Source organism: Terrapene carolina, unplaced genomic scaffold, assembly GCF_002925995.2.
Source record: "Terrapene carolina triunguis isolate 2854851 unplaced genomic scaffold, T_m_triunguis-2.0 Scaffold192, whole genome shotgun sequence".
Lineage (NCBI taxonomy): Eukaryota > Metazoa > Chordata > Testudines > Emydidae > Terrapene > Terrapene triunguis.
Genome location: NW_020664543.1, coordinates 15,126,661 through 15,150,944, shown reverse-complemented (window position 1 = coordinate 15,150,944; position 24,284 = coordinate 15,126,661). Strand labels below are relative to the sequence as shown.

Here is a 24,284-nt window from a genome sequence, read left to right as displayed (position 1 = left end):
TACATCAGAAGACAAGATGGCATGGTAACACATAGCTAAGTCTGGCAGATAATAAGCATTACACTTCTTCAATGTTAACAGCTTTTTTTCTTTTATATGAATGTAAAGCAACAAGAACAGCAGCAGAGGATGCAGATCTGGCAGGCGACCACTCGTTCTGCTTGATCAGGATGTTATTGAGAGTTAAATTTTTCAGCAATTGCAAGTAAACAAAAAAAGTGTCCTTTGGCATTTACAAAGGGCACGCACGCCTCTGTGGAGAAGGGAAAGCTTGCCAAAGTCCCTACAGAAAAGCAGTCACTTCGGGACTCCTGGACAACAAGGCCACATTTGTTATAGGTTACAGCAGCTGATGGCATGGGGGATGTCTCTAATTTAAATTAGCATTTCAGAAGTACAGGAAGATACGAGAGTGCACAGAAATGTTAAGTGACAAAAAGGAGACAACATACTCCAGAAAAGGTAAAACAAATTATTGGGATCATAAATGCATTCACATTATTGGCTGAAAGATTACAAGAGCAAGGAGGTTACCCAACCCAACCCAGACTACATAGTGTAAAGGAGCCAAATTAAATCCAGGTCTAGCCCTTCCAAATTCAAGATCCAGGTCTTTCACGGCTCCTCTGCAGATGGTTAGAGGATCCATTAAGTGAAATAAAAGGATATAAAGGAAGTAAGAAATAGTACTTTCACAGAAAGGGAGTTCTTAACCAAAAGTCAGCCAGGATTTGAATGCAGGAACCCTATACTAACCCAGCATATCATTCAAATTAGCCTGTAAAAGGAGATGGGCAGTAATCAGTTAAGAAAACTTTTCTGGATAGGGATAAGGGGGAAAGAACATGCTGGGGTCATGTTGGGAAAAAGAGGGATATACTAAACCACGCTATTTCAGTTTTTACCTCCCTCAATTGCTGATCTGCGTTTGAGGCATATGGGAGTGCTCAGTTATTGGCACTACCCTGATGTGCAGTCCAACCTCTCCTCAGTGTATGGCTATGTCTCCACTGAACAGTTAACCCCCTACCATCCATATAGAAAAAACCTCTAACTGCATGGTTAGAGGGGCTTTAAGCCGTACTACATTACCCAGCTGGAGGTATGGGCATAGGTGCTTTAACCCCATGCTACCTTACCCAGTTGGGGGCATGGGTGAGAGCCCAGGTTACACTTTAATTTAACTGGAATCTGGCCCACTTTGCAGTGAAGACAAGCAAAAATCGCACAAACACTCAATTGCAAAAAGTCCTCCAATTCCCTTCCCACAATTCCCCCCAAAAAGGACAAACTCTCATACAACTGACACAAATGACTGGGAATGCATCCTAGAGCAACCCAGCACAAAGAACCATGGGAAATGCCCCAGACACACAGGCAAGTGCAGAAACAATGAAGACATGGTAATTCAGGTAGGACTTTGCAGTGGGGGATGCTCACACCCAGTCTAGGCTAACCCAAATGCTCAGACCTGAGAGCGGGTTAGAGCTGAGTGAATAATTTCCACTAAACTGAAAAGTCAGTCATGTGCCTGACCTTCTGGCATGAAAGGAATATTGTATCCAGAGAAAAAAAATCTTTGGAGGAAGGGGTGTCAGAGTTGTTTGGTTTTGTTTTCCCAAAGATGTGCCTTACTACGAATGGAGTAGAAGAGGTTTCAGTTATTTATCATAGTCTACATTAAGGGCTAGGTATGGCAAAGAGGAGCCTACATTCATACTTTTGAGGTACTACAACCTTCTCTCTCTCTCAGTGCATACGAAGATTACCTTAAGAGTCCAGAGCCCTCTTTTCCATTAATTTTTCCTACTTGGTAGATGGATTATGATTCAGGAGAATCCTGAGAACTCCAGCATACTGAGAAATCAGCCATACCTGCTCATTTAACTAGTCTTATTTGTTCACTACTTGTAGTGCCTTTATGTAAGCAATGCAGAGAGCTTTTAAGTGGCAAGCTCTCCTCTCTACAGCTCTTTCCATGTATGCAGGTGTGAATGTATTCAATCAGGGGTGGCCAAACCACATGGGGCTCTTTCACAGTTAAAGTGCAGCTTAAGGAGCCCCCCCATTCCCCACCTACCCGATTTGGGGGGAGGGAAGCTTGGGACCTCTGCCTTGCAGCAGGGTGGTAGGATAGGGGCTTCTGCCAGCGTGGGGGGGCCCCTTGGGGCTTCAAGCAGGAGTGGAGCCCCCGCAGGTGCCTTCCGTGGGGCAGAAGCCCCGAACCCTGGCTGGTGTGCCCCAGATCCTGAACTTCTGAAGATTGTTGTATGCAGCTCAGAGGGTCAGTAAGTTTGCCCACCTCTGTACTAGATAGCAATGCCATAGTATGTCCTCACAGGATATGTCCAGTTGCTCTGTGCATCTTGTTATTTCTGCAAGATCAAAGCTTTGCTTTTTATGCCAATCAGAGGTAGCAACATTGGGTGTGGCTTCTGATTGAGCCTGCAATCTGCTCGCTTCCGGCCTAAAGGATCTCAGGAAGTCAGGTGGCTGGCATGAGTCACCATTTCAGAAACACCCAAGTTCTGGCTTGTAATAAGTAACTATTCATACCTGGCAGCTATAGATCTGATTGAGATGAGAAAACTTGCAAAGACCAGGTCGTAAGACAGACTTGCATGAATCAGCTGGTGGTTGAAACAACAAGGAGTCCGGTGGCACCTTAAAGACTAATAGATTTATTTGGGCATAAGCTTGGGCATAAGAAGTAAAAAACCCACTTCTTCAGATGCATGGAGTGAAAATTATAGATGCAGGCATTGTATTACTGACACATGAAGAGAAGGGAGCTACCTCTTGGTTGACGTATATTTGGGAGCATGTCCCAAGGATACCTCTAGATCAGCAAGTGAAGGCATCCTCTTCCAAAGCGTGCAAAGATGGCCAATTTGCTAGGCCTGTGGGTTTGCTTTCATCAACTGATAATGTAGTTTAAGAATTCAACTGCATTTAATTAATTTGTGCAATTTTATAGCTACTTTTTGGATAGCCATTGCATTCACCCCAGGAAGGGTGAGAGGCCCACCTGCATTTAAGCCTGCATTTTGGTAAGACGACACAGGTCCATTAAACCATCAGAATGTGCTTGGGAAAGGTTCAGAGCACCAGAAGTCAATGTATACTTGCTTGTCAGAGTTCTTGACCAGACAGAGCATCAAATCAAAGCCTGCTATCTTTAGCCTGCTCCAGCTGGGTAGTTTTTCTGGCCAATACACCAGGCAATACAAGCTGCACAACAAAAGAAGTGGGGGAAAGTAGAAAGGGTGACAAAAATGTAGATGCCAAAGAGGAAACTGTATAGCGGTCAGTTCCTTCCAGTTCAAATAAATGGCCACTCTCAGTTCAAACACTGTGTGTTGAGAGGGAGGAAGAGATGGAAACAGGCAGGAGTTTACTTCTCCTGTGTAAGACAGGAAAGCATCTGATAAACATTGGCACTCTGTACATGTGCAACAACTTCCAGACAATCCACACACTTGAGCTCTGCAAAACACACAATGGAAGTTACCAAAGCCTTCCCCTTTAGTCACAGTGAGTACGGCACTACTCTTCAAGCAGTGGATTGTGACTGAACAAGTCATAAACCAGTATACCAAGAGATCTGTGTGTGCTGTACTTTAAGCAGCCATGCATTATGGATAAGGCTAAGATTTAGTCACAGGTATTTTTGGTAAATGTCATGGAGAGGTCACGGGCAATAAATAAAAATTCACGGTCTGTGACCTGCCCATGATTTTTACCAAAAATACCTGACTAAAACTCTACTTTTGGGGTCCTGCTGCTCAGGGGCCTGCTGGGGGGCCCTGCTCCAGTGCTGGGGGTTGACTGCCCCCCCCCAGCGCCCCGGGAACACCGCTGCTCGGGCAGTCCCTGGAGCCAGATGCCTGGGACCACATGAGCAGTTGCCATTGTGGCTGGCCCCGGGCCCTGAGGCAGCCCCCCTCCCCCCAGGACTGCTGCCCAGACAGTCCCCGGGGCCGCCCCCAGGACTGCTGCTCAGGCAGTCTGCAGGACCAGCTGCCTGTGGCCTCTCCAGTAGTAGCCGGCCGTGGATCAATCCAGCAGCGTCCGGTGCACCAGGCCCTGGGGCCAGCCACGCCAGCTGCTGCAGAAGTCACGGAAGTCACAGAAAGTAATGGAATCCATGTACTTCCGCGACCGCCATGAAAAAATTAATTATGGATAGTTTGGCACCAGCTGACAGTACCTCTACATGTAAGAAGACCCAAGATCTGTGAAGCACTGGCAAATGGAGAAGTGACATGCAATAAAGCCCAGGCAAGCCCAAATGGAGCGTGGTCTGCATTCTCTTCCATCCAAAACAAATTTGCTTTCTAATACATTACTGGAAGTGTGGGTTTCCACAATTTCCTGGCAGCAAAAAGTAGAATCCCAGGGAAGAATATGAGGCATTAACATGCCACTGAGTCATCCATCTTTGAAAGGCTGGGGAATGCAGAGGAGGACCAGCATATATTGGCCATATTTTCTGATATTTATATATTTTAACTTTGTTAAAATATCCAGAGCACTAGATGCTTCCTTTTGTATGGGCTGAAAAATTCTCTCCTTGCACAGCTTTATTTGCAGCTAAAGAATCAGTATATTGCTGCTCGTGGCTACTGCAACAGTATGTATTTCAGAAGGGCTATATGGAGCAACAGCAAATGGAGATGCAGCCATCAGCATTACAACTGCTCCCACTTTTCACGCAGCTAGCAGTTCTTCTGACTGGCAAAGTGCTCTAATGAACAATCCCTTCAGAAGAAAAAGTTCCACACATCGATGTATACTGTACTCCCCGTGCTCTTTCCCTTTAATGTCTGGCACAGATATCATTGCTAGAAAAAGAACTGGTATTTCAAACTTTAGGGGGAAGGAGAAATTGAATAGTTATGAAACAGCTTCTATGGAAGATTTTCAACATACTGGTCCTGCAGATTGATGGTAGATGCTCCTTTTGAGCTGAAAGGATTTGGGATATTTGATCCAGGCTCCAACTGTAAACCTTCAAGGGGCACTTTGCTGCAATACTAAAACACTCTCTTCCACTGCAGAGACTATCGTAGTACTTCTTTATCAGGCTGACAAAAGGTTCAGTCTGATTGAAGATAGTTACACAGAATCCTGCATGGCGCACATTGACCCTAGGTAACCCAGCACCACGGTTTAGCTGTAGGCAGCTTGCCCTTTGCATGCTTCTATTGGGAAAGGAAGTTAATGCAGATCTCATGTCTCATCTCTTAACATGTCTCCAACTCACCTTAACCATGAACAAGTTGAGGCACCAAGGACTATGTTGGGTGCTACATACCCAGGCTTTTCACAGAGTGTCATCCAAACTATGGGCCCAAATAGGACAAGGGTGTCAGCCTTGACAGAGGTTACTCTCTTGACATGAGTATTCGGGCCAAAGCAGTCTTTGGATGAAGGGGTGTCAGAGTACTTTAATGCTTAGGCTATGTCTACACTACGGCTTATGTGGGCAAAACTTCTGCCATTCAGGGGTGCGAATAACTGTCTCCCTGAACAACGTAAGTTACACCTACATAAGCGCTGGTGTGGACAGCGCTATGTCAGTGGGAGACACTCTCCTGATGACAGTTTATGCTGCTTGCGGGGATGGGTTTTTTATGCCAATGGGAGAGCTCTCTCCTGTTGGCATAGTGTCTTCATCACTTGTGCTGCAGCAGCAGAGTCGTACCACTGCAGCGTTGTACGTGTAGACATGGACTTACTCAGGCTATGTCTACCCTACAGATCTTACAGCGGCACAGCTGTAAGGTCTCCTGTGTAGCCACTCTATGCCGACGGGAGAAACCTCTCCCATTGGCCTAATTAAACCACCCCAATGAGCACCGGTAGCTATGTCAGCGGGAGAGTCTATCCCGGAGCTTCTGTCCATGAAATTTATGTCCGTTTTTTCACACCCTTGGCTGACAAGTGCTAGCGTAGACATAGGCCTTGTCTACACTACCAAGTTTTGTCGACCAAACAGTGAAGGTGTACAAAATACAACCACCCCGACGAGAGACATGTCTTTTTCCTCTAAATTTTTGTCGACGAAGTGCCAGTGTAGACACCACGCTTGATTTCATTGCTTTAATTGGCCTCTAGGAGGTGTCCCACAATGCCCATCATGACTGCTCCGGTCAGCAGTTTGAACTCCATTGCCCTGCAGCCCGGTAAGCAACCATCCGCCCCTCCCCATTAGAAGCCCTGGGAATTTTTGAAATTTAATTTCCTGCTGGCTTGGCGTGGAGAGATCTCATCGCATCTTCTCAGGTGACCATGGAGGGTTATTGCACCAAAAGCTCTCCTGCTTGGACAGCTGCTGAGCTGTTGGATCTGATCAGCATATGGGGAGAGGAGGCTGTGCAGTCCCAGTTGCACTTGAGCCGTAGGAATTGGGATACCTACAGGCACATTTCTCGAGGCTTGTGCGAAAAGGGCTATGATTGGGACACGGCGTGAAGACGAAGGATCTGAGGCAGGCGTACCATAAGACAAGGGATGCAAACCGTCGCTCCAGTGCTTCACCTAAGACCTGCCAGTTTTATAAGGAGCTGGCCTCTATCCTTGGTGGTGACCCCACCTCCACCGCCAAGAACCCTGTGGATACTTCGGAGGGCACGGAGGCGGCGGAAAGAGGCTCTAACCTGGAGGACGAAGTTATTGATGAAGAGGTGGAGTTAGAGGACTATGTACAGCTCCCCATTGGGGCAGGCAGCCAGGAACTGTTCTCCACTCCAGAGGCGTTTAGCCAGTCTCAGCAGTTGCCCTCCGGTGAGCAAGAAGCAGGAGAGGAGATGCCTGGTAAGTGGCTGTGGTTTGTGTAGTGCGGAGGTGGGCTCACAGTAGAGAAATGCAGAAGGCTGGCTGTGTTTCTGCGAGATGCACATTTCCCTGGGTAGCTAATCGGTACGGCGGAAGAGGGTGTTGATGCACGCCGAGATCTCACGGGAATCCTCCAGAGAGATCTCCAGAAAACTTTCCTGGAGGTACTTGGCAATCCTCTGTCAAAGGTTTCATGGCAGAACAACTTTGTTCCTTTCCCCCATTGTAGGAAACTTTCCTGCGCCATGCAGCAATCACTTGTGCAGGGACTAAAGTGGCACATAGGTGAGCAGCAAAGGGAGCAAGGCGGAAGCCACAAGCATGGAGTAGATTTACCCTCGTTTCCCTGCTTACCCTTAGCAGTGAGCTGTCTGCTAGAATTACCCCTGCCTGTTGAAAAGCGTGGGAATCTTAGAATTTTTTCCCAATGCTGCGCCATGACCCTTGCAAAAAGTGTGTGCTCTTTTCCCCCATGGGGAGTGGCCCCCTCTGCCACTCACTATGCTTTGGGTGTTCGTGGAGATGCGGTGCCTGGCTAGGGTCAGTGAGAAAGTGATTGCAATGTTGTAAAAGGTGTATTTAACTGAAATGTTTGAATACTGTGCATGGCTAACAATCCTGCTTCTGTGCATTGTCCCGTGTGCTTCAACAGATGTGGCCTTCAGGAACACCCCATACACCCCGGCCAAGCATCTCCACCAGATAAGAAAGTGCCTAAGATGCAGCAAAGAAGACATGTTCCGAGAGGTCCTGCACTGCTCCAATGCAGAGAAAAGGGAATGCAAGGAGTACTGGGAAGCCGAACAGCAGGCCAGAAGAAAGAATCAGAAGTTTGTTAAGGATGCAACTGAGCAGATGATTAAAGTAATGGAGGAGCAAATGCAGATGCTGAAGTCCTTAATATTGCTGCAACTGAGCAGATCCGTGCTCACCCTCCCCTGCAGCACATTCAGAACTTTTTTCCATGCCCTTCCCCACACCCCAAACTCCGCCCACACATTCCTTTCCACTTTCCAGAACTTCTTGTTTTCCCATTCATTCCACCCCCTCGGACAACTTTCACAATGATAGCTGGACCTATACGTAGCTGCGAAAGTCTGCCTTTCCCTGGTTCCTCTTTTCCCACCAAGCATCTTTGTGGGTGCTGTTTCTTGTGCAATAAAAGCAAAGTTTTCGAATGATAAAGCATCTCTCTGTTTTCTACAAATTGAGATAGCAGGCACTACCAATACATGCACAGGCATTTTAATCATTTGCTTACTGGAACACAAGGCCCCAAATGTCACCATTGCATCCTAGGAAAACTACATGTAATGTAACATTGAAGCACCAATCACAGAGATATACATTACTGGTTCTCATTTTCAAAGTGTTGCCTCAAAGCGTCCCTGATTCAAATTGCCCCCCTCTGGTCTCCTCTGATTGCCCTAGTATCTGGCTGCTCAAAATCAGCAGCCAAGAGGTCTGCCTCAGCACTCCATCCCTGAGCAAACCTTTCAATTTAGTTTCACAGAGATTATGCAACATACAGCATGCAGCTATGACCACGGGAATATTATACTCATTAAGGTCTAACCTGCCATAAAGGCATCGCCAGCACACCTTTAACCTGCCAAAGGCACATTCAACTATCATCCAACACCTACTCAGCCTGTTGAACAGCTCCTTACTGCTGTCCGGGTGTCCTGTGAGAGGTTTCATGAGCCACAGCTGTAAGGGGTATGTTAAGTTTCCCCAAGATCACTATGGGCATTTCAACACCCCTCACTGTAATCTTGTGGTCTGGAAAGAAAGTCCCCGCTTGTAGCTTTCTGTACAGGCTGATATTCCTGAAGATGCGTGTGTCATGCACCTTTCCGGACCACCCCGCACTGATGTCAGTGAAATGCCCACAGTGATCCACAAATGCTTGCAACACCATGGAGAAGTACCCCTTCCTATTGATGTACTCCATCGCAAGGTGGCCTGGTGCCAAAATTGGAATCTTTCAAGGTCCCTTCCAGTTCTAGGAGACAGGATATCTCCATTTAAAAAAAAAAAAAAAAAATTTCTACAAAGCCGTCCACTATTTCATGCACATTTCCCAGAGTCATAGTCCTTCGTAGTAGCATGTGATTTATTGCCTTGCACGCTTGCATTAACACAGCCCCAATGGTCGACTTCCCCACTCCAAATTGATTCGTGACCGACTGGTAGCAGTCTGGAGCCACCAGCTTCCACGCAGCGATTGGCACATCCTTCTCTACCGATAGGGCAGCTCTCATTCTGGTGTCCTTGCGCTGCAGTGCTGGGGCGAGTTCCGCACACAGTTTTAGGAAGGTGGCTTTCCACATCCAAAAGTTCTGTAGCTACTGCTCTTCATCCCACACCTGCATGATGATATGATCCCACCATTCAATACTTGTTTCTCAACCCCAAAAGTGACAATCTATTTTATGCAGCTGTTCTGTGAATGCCAAAAGCAATCTAAAATTGCTCCTATCCATATCATGCAGCATGTCAGGTGCCTGTGAGTCTTCTTCAGTTAGGAACTTCACGATTAACTGCACTACCATCCGCAATGTCTTCATGACAGTTAACAGAGAATAGGAGAGCAGCGCAGGATCCATCCTTCTCACAAAGATGCCATGGTGCACAGCAAAGGAGGGCCATTGCAAAAATGCCATGAAAGAAAGCTGGAAGCCCATGGAGTGCTGGGACAGAAAGCAATACATCATGGGACATTGAGCCCGGTCCCAAGATACGCCACGATCTGCTCCGCCTTCCCACAACACTTAGCGACAGAAGGTGTCGAGCTGGACTGTAGCATAGGTACCCACAGTGCACTGCTCACACTGTCAATGATAGTGCCCCCACTGTGGATGCGCTCTGCCGACAGAGGGAACGAGTGTGAACATGAGATTCTGATATTTATTATGTTGACTTTTGGGTGTTTTGTCGACAAAAAGCTTGGTAGTGTAGAAAAGGCCATAGCCTCAGAGTGTCATAGCTATATATAAGGTGGAACAGATTGTTTAGCATAAGCAGCTAACACATTTCAAGGGACCATTCAAGGTAAAATGGCTCATTAACACCCCTCCAGTCACAGGGAGGAAAGGAAGGCAGGGGAGGGAGGCGAGCAACTGGGGAGGGGAGGGTTAGTGGTTTACAGATTTTGTAATAAGCCATAAATTCGGTGTTTCTGTTCAGTCCATCATTTTTAGTGTCTAGCAAAGTTACGTATTTAAGCTCCCAGGCACATCTTTTGAAAGTGTTGTGCAGGTTTCCTTTGAAGATGAGGACTGATAGCTCAGATATACACACTGACCTAACAGTGTAACATTCACAGTGAAGCACTCCCTCCACCACCTTCAATTCTTCAATTTACCATTTTACTAACTATCATCATCATAAGCAAACTCACTATTGTTAGCCACAGTGAACGTATAGTAGGAATTGCAGGTACAAAAGTGGTCTTTTAAGCAGGTAGGGATAGTTAGAATTCTGCAAAAGATCTATTTGTCCAGGGTAACTGTTTCATAGGCAAGTAAGAGAACAGATTCTGCCCCACCATCCTGCTGTTCATGACAAAGATAGGAGAATAGATTTTGAATTTAGGTTGGTAAATTTCCATGCCAGTTTTGCAATGTTGACTTACACTACAGGCCTAGGGATTCCTGCGTTAGCACAATGGCAACAAACGGAACCCATATGTTACAATACATCCATGCTTTAAATAGAAAAATAAAACTTGCAGTAGTGTTACTGAAAAAGGTCTCATCAACAATTTCCTTAAGTCTCTCCCCTTCCCCAATTATGAGGGTTCTGAAAGAGGCTGCCTGGACAAAATCATTACTGTTTTTTATTTTCCAGATGAGTTAAAAAAACCAAAAAAACAAAAAGACCTTTTTTTATTTCCCCTATATTTTAGATGCATATAAAAATATTTGCACACATTTTGGGAATGGCGGTCTCCCTTCCGAAGTTCAAGCCAAACAAACATTAGCCCGGTAGATGAAGTCACTGAAAATATTCCATTGAGATGAAAATGAGCACAGAGGATAAGCCAATTAAAAACTGCATAAACAGAAGGGATCCAAGATGATCTTCATTAGTGGAGAGAGAAGCACAAAGAGATGGTTTGGATGTATATTTTTAAATATATAGCATTATGTGAACATACCAACTAGCTCCTGGGGATCTCTCTTCTCCAGTTCTGAGAACTCCTGAGGGAGGAAAATATAACAATGTTAGCAAGATAGGTCATGCACTAGAGTCATTGGCTACACAAATGTATATGAAGATTAAAAGGAAGAATGGAATGTAAAATATTAAACATAAGGCAATGCTTGCCCTGAGAATCAGAAATGTAGGACTAGAAGGGATCTCAAGAAGTCATCAAGTCCAACCCCCTGTGCTGAAGCAGGATCAAGTAAACCTAGAGGGTCACCCCTGACAGGTGTTTGTCCAACCTGTTCTTACAAACCTCCAATCATAGGGATTCCACAACCTCCATGGGAAGCTTATTCCAGAACTTAACTACCTTTATAATTAGAAATTTTTTCCTAATCTAAATCTCCCTTGCTGCTGACCAAGCCCATTATTCTTGTCTTGCCTTCAGTGGACATGGAGAACAATTGATCACTGTCCTCTTTATAACAGCCCTTAACATATTTGAAGACTTATCAGGTCCCCTTCTCAGTCACTTTTTTCAAGACTAAAGATGCCCAGTATTTTTAACCTTTCCTCATAGGTCAGATTTTCTAAAGTTTTTATCATTTTTTTTGTTCTTCTCTGGACTCTCTGCAATCTGTTCACGTATTTCTTAAAGTGTGATATCCAGAAGTGAACAGGTATTCCAGCTGAGGCCTAACCAATGCCAAGAACAGTGGGACAATTACATTCAACACTCCTGCTAATACACCTCCAAATGACATTGGCCTTTTTTGCAACTGCATCACATTGTTGACTAATTCAGTATGTGATCCACTATAACCTACAGATGAGCAGAACTACTTACATCATGAAAGCCATCAAACCCCCTTACAGGATGCTTTCTATTCTTGCAAAGACAATTTTATCTAGGAATTAAAGCTTGCTTTCTATGAGCACTGAGCATTCTCAGCTCCCAGTAACTTCAGTGACAGTTGGGGTGCTCAACACCTCTGGGGGTGGGAGGGAGGATCAGGTCTTAAGGATTGACCAAACTGGATCAAAAGATCATTGATTCATCAAGACTGGTACTTGACCACTGACAGTGGAGAATACTCAGTGCTTCAGAGGAAGGTTCCCACCACCCCTAAACATACAATACACTTAGCCAATTGTGCACAGATAGAGTGTCTTCCTTCTATTAGGGAGCCTTTTTATTCATTCACAACTCAGAATTCAATATTAGAATTCCCTTAAAGGGACATAAATGTAAACAAGATCCCATATAAATTGTTTGGTAGACCTCAATGCTGTCCAAGAGGTCAATGAGACCACCATGAAAAAGGGGGAAATAGTCAAATGGAGAAGTGAAATTGCTTGTCTATCAGTCTTTTGACAAGGTACACCTTTACCCTGATGTAACGTGACCCGATATAACACAAATTCGGACAGAATGCAGTAAAGCAGTGCTCGGGACGGGGGAGGGAGGACTGCGCACTCCGGCGGATTGAAGCAAGTTTGATATAATGCGGTTTCACCTATAACGCAGTAAGATTTTTTTGGCTCCCGAGGACAGCATTATATCGGGGTAGAGGTGTACTCCAACAGTGTGATTAGCACTACAGAATAGTAGTAATATCCAAGCACCAGAAGAGACGCAGGCTCAGAAGCAACACCAGTTCATTATCTTTGCTGATAGAGCGCCTCAGATGCATCAGGTATGAGTGGCTATACTGAAAGCAAGAGTTATTCATCACAACAGGAAATACTGCTGATTTGAGAGGATTGCTAAGCAGAAGTAGTGATAAGACCATGGGCCAAACTGTTCATGGTTACACTCACGTGAGGTTATTTTGAACCTACATTTACATACATATAAGAGCAGAATTTGGCAGTATGGATTTCTACAAGAGAAGGGGGTTATAGAAAAAGGTGGTCGAATGTGATTAAAGATTATCCAGGGCCAACTTTAGAAGCAAGCATCATAACACTTCTAAGGTCCCAGGAAAATGACTAGTTCTTACACAATTCTCCCCAAATGACACAAGGGCTCTGAAGCAGCCGTGGCAACAGTATTCTAACCACCTCCCTCTTCCCAAAAAAGCCTTTCACAATTCATTGGGCTCTGTGTCCAAAATTCCTCAGCTTCTCAGAACACTGAATCTATTCATTCAACCTGAAATGAACACAATGCTGCCTCCTTGTTGCTTAGGAACCAAACTTTCACCACTATACTCCATTAAGGAGGGGCTTTTTATGTTGGGTGAGGGGAAGAGAAGGAGAGGTCAGTAAGCTAATTTGGACATTTGCTGTGCCAAATTCAGGCTGGTATTATAAAAATCACCAATTCCCAGGGGGATTCAGTGCCTTCGGGATCAAAAACCCAGCATTCCTTTTGTAGAACTAAATGAAGTGTAGTGATATTTACCGCCTTTCATTAAAAAGCATTGTGGCTGCAAGTACATTCGGGTCATAGAAACACAAGGCTGAGGCTATTTTAAAAAATGAGGTACATGGAGGAACACATGTGCCTGCTAGCCAGCTGGCTAGAAACCAGTCTTGTCCTTTTATGTGGAACTGAAGTGGACTGGACTATTGTGTCTTTGATAGTACTGATCTTCCTATACATAGCTAATGTGACCACACTGTAGTCTCTAGATGCCAGTATCCTACCACCTGTTCTCTCAGGCCATTTAAAAGCCTTTTGACAGATAATAATGATATATTCAGGAGAAAATTAAAAATAGATACTTAAATTAGGAGTCTGCAGGAAATTTCCCAGCAAGTAATTTTAAGCATTCACCGAGAGGAGGGACATTGTCTTCAGGTTAAAGCACTGGACTGGGACTCAGGTGATGTGGGGGGTCTGTTCCTGTATTCCTAACAAACAGTGTGAGACTGTGGGTAAATCACTAACTGTGTGTGCCTCAGCATCCCATCTGTAAAATGGGGATAATCCTTCCCTACCTCATAGGATTGCTGTGAGGGCAAATTCATAAAATGTGAAATACTCACATACCAAGAATGAGCACAACAGACTAGCCTATGAAAAAACAAGTTCATACAGTTACAGATATGGAAGAGAATCATTGGGTCCTTCCCCTCCAACCAATGCAGGATTTTTCCTAGAGTGGTTTAATCATGTCTCAAGCACTGTCTCTCCTGGGAGACTATTACACAGCCTAACAGATCTAACTTAAGAGAATTTTTTCACTTCAAGGTCCCAGAAGCAAAGACAAGGTTTTCATCTCGAGGCCAAAAGACCAAAAACATCAAGACACTTGACCACGGCCTTGGATAGACCAAGAGACTACCTACACTTGACCAGAGCTTGGAGAGCCAAGATGCATATTATCTCTTTTCACCCGGATATCTAGACACTAAATACACAAATTTAAATCTTAACATCTTTGTGGGGGAAAACAAACTACTTTTCACTCCACCCATAGTGAGGTAGTTATTTGATAGTTCTTTTCTTCTGAGGGGACACCTATGGGGAAAGAGGACTACTTCAGTAAGTACCTATTGTCCCTAGCCTTTATCTAGAGTTCTAACCTCCCCTTGTTTTTCCACAAGGAATACCTAGATGACATTAACGAGTGAATGAGAGTGGTACACAGAACGATGCAAGGAGATCCCACTGGAATGAATTATACTGCTATGAACATACTTAAAGGTGACCAAAGGAAACGGTCAGAAATTCAACAGCTTTTAGAAATGCGGTAACTTTCCCAAATAACCAGGCTAAGAAAGCATTCAGCAGGCCACTCACTTATTATCATGGTCTTAAGCTAATAACTGTGCTAAGAAGGGCATTCACCACATATAGGTAAAGTTACTGAATTTTCAAAACACCATTTGCAAGTCACCTTTAAATCATCTGGACCAATCTTTGCAATAGTAAATCTGAAACCGAGGGCATTGTCTGCACTACAAAATTATGTTGATCTAACTACTTAACATAAGAACAGCCATAGTGGGTTAGACAAATGGTTCATCTAGTCCAGTATCCTGTCTTCCGATAGTGACCAATGCCAGGTGCTTCAGAGGGAATGAACAGAACAGGTAATCATCAAGTGATCCATCCCAAATTAAATAGCTTGTGTGTGTTCACACTTGGCTCCTTGTGTCGGCAGTGCACGTTCTCACTAGGAGCACTTGTATTGTCAGTGTGAGGCATTATGGGATGGCTCCTGAGTTAACCTAATTACACTGACCGTGACTCTGCTGCTCAGGGAGGTGGTGTTACTAAATAGGCATAGAGAGGCACTTACACTGACAGGAGCCAAATTTAGGTGAAGACACTTCCACAGCTAGGTCGATGCAAAGTGCCTTATATCGACCTAACCCTGTAGTTCAGGCCAGGCCTCAGGAAAGAGCAGACAATAGTCTTAACAGTAGTAACTGGATAACTGAAATTCCTCTTGGTAACATTCTTGTTTTAAGAAGCAAAAATTGATTTTTAAGAAGTGCTACATATCACAAATAAATTAGCTCTGAACAAGATCGGTGTGATTCTATGAAATTCCAAAATCACAAATAAAGTATTGATTTCTGGGAGGTAAATATTTCTTTATCTTGGCTTGCGCTCTACAGTTCCTAGAAGGAAAGAGTCTTCCCCATTTACAGCGGTTTATACAAAATGGATCCCTAACACTTGGTAGATATATATTTAACCAAAGGAGCCATCTGCACAAGACAGGCATGACGCCATCATCTCCAGACTACCCAGAACTGCAGTCACACCAGCAAGTCCAGTCTCCACAGCCTCAGGGCACAACCAAGACATCAGAAACTCTAAACATGCACAAAGAAGAAAACAAGTTCTAAGGAATCATAACCACACCCTCTGCCCAGAGGATATGAATTTTGCTTACTGATGAATGAAGTATACCTGCTGTTCCATGATTAATTAAGCGGAATGCATCTAAAACAATCTTTCATTAAGTCCCTCATTTCAAACTTTACAAATGGCTTGCTATGAAAATGAAGGACTGGTTCTCTTAGCCCCTACATGGTACTTTACTTGCTCCGAGTGTTGTTCCTCTAGTAATCCTCAACATCCTTTGCACCAGGCAAGTATCCCTATGTAGTAGATGGGAAAATAGAATTTCAACATCTTGCCCAAGGTCATACAGTAAGGACTTGTCTACACATGAAAGTTATTCTGGAATGTTGTAGCTATTCCAGAATAACTCCATGTGGGGACATTTATTACAGAATAAAAGCATCTTATGCAGACTTATCTTAATCTTCTTCCAAAGTGTGTTAAACGAATTCAGAAAAAGCCACTTTTTCTCCCTTCCAGTATACGAGTCCATACATGGCGTTAACCCAGAATAATTCCATGTGTAGACAAGCCCTAAGGACTTGTCTTCACTACCAGGGAGATCAACGCTGCTGTATTGATACTGACTTAGTGGGTTTAGTAAAGACCTGCTAAATCGACGGCAGAGTGCTCTCCGGTTGACTCCGGCACACCTGCTCCCTGAGAAGAGTAAGATAAGTTGATGGGGCAGAGCGTTTCCCATCAACACAGTACAGTGAAGACACCGCAGTAAGTCGACCTAAGCTACGTTGACTCCAGTTAAGTTATTCACGTAGCTGGAGTATCATAACTTACGTCGCCATACCCCACTAGTGTAGACAAGACCTTAGATAATGGCAAAGAGATTAGAACTCAGACTGTCTACATCCACCAGTACCTCCTGGGAGCACAGAACTCCTAACTTCTCAAAAGGTCCACATAGCATTAAGGCCTGGTTTATACTTAAAATATAGGTTAACAAAGGTACAAGGCACAGGGGTATGAAAAATCTACACGTCTGAGCACCATAGCTATGCTGAAGTAAGCCCGAGCGTAGAGGCAGCTAGATTGATGGAAGAATGCTTCCCATCAACCTAGTTACGGTCACTCAGGCAGGTGGAATTCCTACAGTGATGGAAAAGCCCCTTCCATTGCTATAGTCTGCATCGATGCTACAAGGTTACAGCAGTGCAGCTATAGCTCCATAGCTATGCCACTATAGCGCCTATAGTGCAGACATGGCCTTAGACGTAACTCCCATTAGTGTTCGTGGGACTTCATATAAACAAAGGCTTTACTCTGAATGCTTCCCATTGACTTTAGCATAGGCTTCAACACATGAAGCAGAAGTGAGGGTGTTTAAGTACAGTTAACTGTTTTTCTTAAATTTAATGTGCTATGGATCTGATCCCAGACCAAGTTAAAAGGTGAGGGAGGGAAAGCTTTGAGGAATAATGTAAAGAGGCACAATATAAAAGTGAAGGGTTGCAATACTTTAGCGTGGTAAGTGGAAAAGAATATCCATTTCTTGACACTGACTAACAAGTTTTCCAGAGCATTTAACAAAGGGAAGATATTTTGACTGTAAAGTGGAGGAAAATTTAAACCCCAGAGTAAGGGATCTTATCCGTTTACGTAAGGCACCAGACGCATTCATGGTACTATATACATAAAGCATTGGAAAAGTAGAAGTTAGCTCCGTGATACTCATTCTGTGGCTTGCGAGCCACAAGTGGTTCTTTAATGCGTCTCCTGTGGCTCTTTGTGATGTAACAATGAATTCACACTACTGTGGCTTTTGTGAGTCATGTTGATTGCTAATTTGGCTCCTGAACCACTGAGATCTGAGTATCACTGAGGCTAGTCAAGCAGCACTGTGCATTGGTTGTGTCCAGAATCAAGCCAGATTCTTATGATGCTGTAATTTCATCAAGGAATATGTATTTCGAGTCAATAAGTCGGACATCTGTGAAAAATTGTGCATATTGACCATGTTCCAATGGGGAGCACTCACTGAAGTCAATAGGGCTTGGATTTCACCCCCAGCGTTTAACCTGGAGTGGACTGAGTGCCAGCACTGCATTGTTTTCACAACCTTGAGCTCTGGAATGCTGTGTGGGAAGCTACCCACATTTACGTTTGTGGTCAAAGTCTTTTTCTGGACACTGGGCTGGCCACACTAATGAATCAACCCAGAGATAGCTGTTGGCTAAATAAGCTGCTGTTTATCTCCATCACCAGGGAGGCATGACCTCTTGTTCTTTCATATCCCAAGCCTAATGGAAAGGCTTTTGTCCCATCTGATATTGCAAGCTGATAGGTGAAAACTGCCAGGATAAAAAGTGTAAAATAAAGGGGCTTTTCCCCACCTCATTTTGTGAAGGACAGAGTAAATATATTCATTAAGTAGTAGTAGTAGGAGGCATCTTTCAGTCTCAAGAGACCATGGATATGTGCCCCTGAGATGTAAAGAATTTACTCAGTTGGTTTTATGGCAGCCATGGCTGTGGCCGAAGAGACCCACTTGAGAGAGAATCTCTGCTTACTAAGGTTTTATACTAAAGGCAGACCTTGGAGAAAACCACCTGTTTGAAGACAAAGCTTGCACTACTGCAGTGCCACTGGTGCTCAGAAAAGTGGGAATACTAGTGTAAAATAGTCCATCTCCCTTCTTCTCCCATTAGAAGGGGAGACCCTTCCCATCACTCTCCTCTCACCCTTATCAAGGAAGGTGTACCCCACAATTCTCTCCCTCACCTCCCCTGCTGGGAAGGTCAGCTCCACACTGTCATCTATCCCCTCCTGCTGTTCATCCCTCAATCAACATGATAATGTTCACAGCTACTCCCAGCAGTGGCACACACCATGACATTTGTCAGACTGGTCAGTTTCACTACTGCTGCTTACAGCTTCTGAGCAGTAGTGAAGGTGAGACTAAATCTTACTGAGATGCTGCTAATGGTCAGCATCTGGTGCAGGTGGATGGAGGTGAAGAGCAAGGAAATATAAAAAAGTCAGATTTTAGGGACCTCTGATCACCTATGTTTCTAAGATCTCTAGACCGATCTCAAGCATAACAAGCCATATGATTTCTGGTCCATGTGTTCCAGAGCAGTTTAGTGAAACTTACAAGAGTATTATTTTCACCAATGACTGACTTCAGCTGCTATTTAAGTTTCAGTATTGCTGTTCTGCTAGCATTCAGAAAAAGTTTCCCATTTACTACTGTTGAGCAAGTAGGCAAGTGCCTTTTTCAAGCCTCGGGCAACGAGACACTCCCTCTGGCAGCCCGACGGTTGTATTTATTATTAAACTGAACCACCAAGATGGATTCATACCTGTTGACGAAGGACAGGCACTGTTTCTGCTTGTTACATGTAAGAATTGCAACATGAAAGCAATGCATTCTAGTTAAACTCCTCATCCTACTGTGACAAGAGATGGACTGTTAGTAAGAGATTCAGTCCAACAAAACTGCAGGGTGTGTCCACACTATGGAAGGTTAAAAAAACACATAAGAACGCAGCCTACTGTCAGGTCCCACTGCAAAACTCAACAGCAATCCCCTCAGTGGGAACAGAGATTAAAACATAGGAAGGAAATGAAAACAATATGAATCTGACACTGAAGAATTTAAGCTTCAGAAGATTTACCGATAAAAGTCCATTTTATTTGATGGAAAGATTGGACTTATTTACAAACAATGCTTGCTAAATCCTTCCTGAAACAAAATCCATAAAACCAGTACAAAGCACACACCCACACTGTGGAACACAGCAGCTACTGGGGTTAGGATTGGTACCCTTTGGCAAGAGCTATCAACTTCACAGCTGCAGTGGCATAAAATTACTAGGAGTGCATTTTAATCATGCAGAAGGCGAGGGGGCAGGGAAGATAACTGCCTTGTGGGGAGGAAAGCATGTAATGTCTAGAGGTACGTGGGTGCTTAAAACAAGATCCAAGTTGTGAAATTGGATTGACTGAGAAGTCAGTGTCCAATTCCCCAGCTTGGGTTCTCTCCTTTCCCATGCTTTTTCAACCAAGCCAGACCCACAAACTCTCTCTAGTTTCCCCACCACTGCTGATTAGCATCTATTAAAACAATCTAATGGGTTAGAAGCACCAAGTTTTTGCATAATTAGCCTGATCTTACGTCTGTTAATCAGATCCTCCTTCCTTTCATTTATTATATCCGCTCATTCCATCTGGTCTAAAATTAGTTCATGCCTATTCCAAAAAGTTTACAGTGTCCTCCTACTAGTTTGTACAGCACCCAGCGCAATGGGACCGTGATCCTGATCAGGGCCTTTGGACACGTCCATAATAATTTTAAACACACCTTGATAGTGTTATTATCCTTTCCCAGCCTGTGCATCCTGAGGCATGATGCCATCTGATTTATTTAGACATTTCTTTAGTGCTCATCAACTTGGTAGCTGCTTATTGAACAAAGTTGTAAAAACAAGTCCAAATATGCAGATCACAATGGGTACAGTGCCCTGAAAAGTGAGAGGTAGAGAGTTCCAAAGCCAGGGACCTTGTGTAAATAACTGGATGCCAGTCCTCACTGGTTCAATCCCAGCCAAAACAAGAACATGCTAACTGACAGGCTGGCATTGCTGGACATCAGGAGAGACACACTAAATTAAACAAACCCACTGATTGTTGCAATTCAGTGTCCAGATTCAAAGCACACTGATGATACTGGAGATTGGGCTGGCAGAGACTGATTTGTTACAGGGACAGCTATTTACACAAAAGTACATTTGTAAAGAGATGGAAAGTAGTTACAGCAATACTTGTGACCACCCACAGGGTTCAGCAGAACATATTGCCTAGTAGAAGACTACCTTTAATCCAAGTTTTTAGTACAGTGTTTGACCAATACAAAGATACTTGCCTATTGGTGGTAAGGTCATTACAGCAGGTTTCACCCCACATGAACATAGGTACAGCAAGAAGTGAATGGACATTTTTTCCTCTCTACAACAATTCATGCATTGGGTGGAGGGGAGGAGGAGGGGAGTGAAACTGTCTCTTGTTAAAGAATCTGCTAAGGCAACAGTATCATTCTGCTGCAGAAAGGATCTAAAGTCTGGACGCAAACACTTCCATCTCCAATACCAGCCATAACAAAGCAAGAGGGAAGAATACCTATATTTAGACAGGAAAGAGTTTATGATTGATTTCTCAACCCTTCTCATCTCCGGGCAATGCACATGCTCCAGTATATGTAGTTAGCTGGATAACCTAGTCATTCCTACAACAGAGACAGACAAAATATTAAAATCCATCAGATTTGAGGAGTTCAGAGCAAAGAGTGAGCTGCAGAAAGAAATGGCAATTTCACCTCTCACCCCCCAAAGTTTGTCAGTTGTAACATATGCTACATTAGAGAATCTGGTAAACAGAATAAAGTCCAAGTGTGTGTGGGGAGGGGGGAACAAAAGTACAAAGTTTTATTTCCTTTCCCAACAAAAGAAAAGGAGAATCCTGGGAGAAAGCCCAATACAAGCCCATTTCCTATGGCCATATCCTGTTTGCCAGCTCTGTCACATTGCTCCAGGCAAACTGCCCAGCTCCGGAGGAGAAAATGAACTTATCAGAAATATGAGAGGAAGCCGCTGGGGCCATGTTATGAAAGCACTGAAAAGCACAGTGGCGAGCCACCTCTAGGGAAGAATTGACTGTTTTCATACTGCAATATGAGACTTCTATACAGTCTGCACACTCTGAGGTGTCACCCTGTTGTAGACAGTGAGGAAGAAAGAACAAGACAGGAAAGAGAACGCCTCAGACTCTTTCCCTATCTTTAGGAACTTATCAAAAGAAAAGAGCAGACCCAGCTGACACTGACTTTTACTTTTTAAGCTATATTAAGTCTGTGCAAATCCACTGCAAGTTCACTTCAATTCTATGGCAAAACAAAACAAAACAACAAAAAAACCCCAGCCAAACAAGACTTGCTAAATCTGAAAGTGATAAAATGTTTTAGACAAAGGAACTTCTATAGCAGGAGAGCCTTTAAATAGTTCCTGCTTGAAATTTGATTCCATTCATCTGACACATGGTGTTTTAATAGTTTTCAAACGTATCTGTTATTTAGAGTAGCAGCTTCTAACCAGGGGTTACAGCAAAGGGCCCCGAGCCAAGGCTCTTGTATTCTGGGTTAGTAGCAGAGCCTGGATCACTGTGGCATTTGGGGCAAGTCACTGAACCTCTGTGCCTCAGATTCCTCACCTTTAAAATGGGACTAGTATCTTCCTCACAGGGATGAGGAGTTTGGTGTCTGTAAACATTAGCAGAGCTTCAGCTACAGGAGTGCAAAGTAAGGGATCTCGGTATCACAAGCAATGGTCCCAAATATGGTGGCATACACACGTTTAAGAGCAGTAAAAAAAACAAACCAAAACAGCTCTCACTGATTGTCCAAACAGACCAATTAAAGACCAATTGGAGCAAACAAGCACTTGACTGGGGTTGCCAGAACTTTGAATCCACCTCTGCTCATTTCCATTAGTCAGTGAAGTTGATTAAATGACCTTAAATGACTGCTGCTTGGAGCAGCTAGTCCTGGAACCCACCAGACGAGAGGCAATTCTTGATGTAGTCCTAAATGGAGCATAGGATCTGGTCCAAGAGGCGAGTCTAGCTTGACCACTTGGTAATAGTGACCATAATATAATTAAATTTAACATCCCTGTAGCGGGGAAAACACCACCGCAGCCCAACACGGTAGCATTTAATTTCAGAAAGGGGGACTACACAAAAATGAGGAATTTAGTGAAACAGAAGTTAAAAGGCACAGTGCCAAAAGTGAAATCCCTGCAAGCTGCATAGAAACTTTTTAAAGACACCATAATAGAGGCTCAACTTAAACGGATACCCCAAATTAAAAAACTTAGTAAGAGAACCAAAAAGGTGCCACCATGGCTAAACAATAAAGTAAAAGAAGCAGTGAAAGACAAAAAGGCAAAGACTTTTAAAAAGTCGAAGTTAAATCCTAGTAAGGAAAATAGAAAGCAGCATAAACTCTGGCAAATGAAGTGTAAAAATATAATTAGGAAGGCCAAAAAAGAATTTGAACAACTAGCCAAACACTCAAAACGTAATAGCCAAAAAATTTTAAGTACATCAGAAGCAGGAAGCCTGCTAAACAACCACTGGACAATTGAGATGCTAAAGGAGCACTCAAGGATGATAAGGCCATTGCGGAGAAGCTAAATTAATTCTTTGCATCGGTATTCATGGCTGAGGATGTGAGGGAAATTCCCATTCTTTTTAGGTGACAAATCTGAGGAACTGTCCCATATTGAGGTGTCATTAAATGAGGTTTTGGAACAAATTGATAAACTGAACAGTAATAAGTCACCAGGACCAGATGCTATTCACCCAAGAGTTCTGAAGGAACTCAAATGTGAAATTGCAGAATAACTAACTGTAGTTTGTAACCTATCATTTAAATCAGCTTCTGTACCAAATGACTGGAGGATAGCTAATGTGACGCCAATTTTTAAAAAGGGCTCCCGAGGTGATCCCGGCAATTACAGGCTGGTAAGCCTGACTTCAGTACTGGGCAAACTGGTTGAAACTATATTAAAGAACAAAATTGTCAGACAAATAGACGAACATAATTTGTTGGGGAAAAGTCAACATGGTTTTTGTAAAGGGAAGTCACGCCTCACCAATCTACTACGATTCTTTAAGGGGATCAACAAGAATGTGGACAAGGGGGATCCAGTGGATACAGTGTACTTAGATTTTCAGAAAGCCTTTGACAAGGTCCCTCACCAAAGGCTCTTAAGCAAAGTAAGCTGTCATGGGATAAGAGGGAAGGTCCTCTCATCGACTGGTAGCTGGTTAAAGGATAGGAAATAAGAGATAGGAATAAATGCTCAGTTTTCGGAATGGAGAGAGGTAAATAGCGGTGTCCCCCAGGGGTCTGTACTGGGACCAGTCCTATTCAACATATTCAAAAATGATCTGGAAAAAAGGGGTAAACAGTGAGGTGGCAAAATTTGCAGCAGATACAAAACTACTCAAGATAGTTAAGTCCCAGGCAGACTGCGAAGAGCTACAAAAGGATCTCACAAAACTGGGAGACTGGGCAACAAAATGGCAGATGAAATTCAATGTTGATCAATGCAAAGTACACCTCCACCCCGATAGAACGCTGTCCTCGGGAGCAAAAAAAAAAAAAAAAAAAAAAAAAAAACCGTACTGCGTTATAGGTGAAACCGCGTTATATCGAACTTGCTTTGATCCGCTGGAGCGCGCAGACCCCCACCCACCCCGGGAGCGCTGCTTTACCACGTTATATCCGAATTCGTGTTATATCGGGTCGCGTTATATCAGGGTAGAGGTGTAATGCACTTTGGAAAACATTTTAATTCCAACTATACATATAAAATGATGGGGTCCAAATTAGCTGTTACCACTCAAGAAAGATCTTGGAGTCACTGTGGATAGTTCTCTGAAAACATCCAGCGGCAGTCAAAAAAGTGAA

General features: G+C 43.8%; 1 protein-coding gene across 3 annotated transcripts in view; it reads right to left on the bottom strand.

The window, feature by feature from the left end:
* SAP30BP (SAP30 binding protein) overlaps positions 1-24,284 on the bottom strand; it is a 58,093-nt gene that overhangs the window by 13,220 nt on the left and 20,589 nt on the right. For all 3 annotated transcript variants that reach the window (XM_024214123.3, XM_024214122.3, XM_024214121.3), the window contains one exon: positions 11,003-11,045. In XM_024214123.3, coding sequence (XP_024069891.2) covers positions 11,003-11,045 — 43 coding nt within the window. The remainder of the gene's footprint in view (positions 1-11,002; positions 11,046-24,284) is intronic.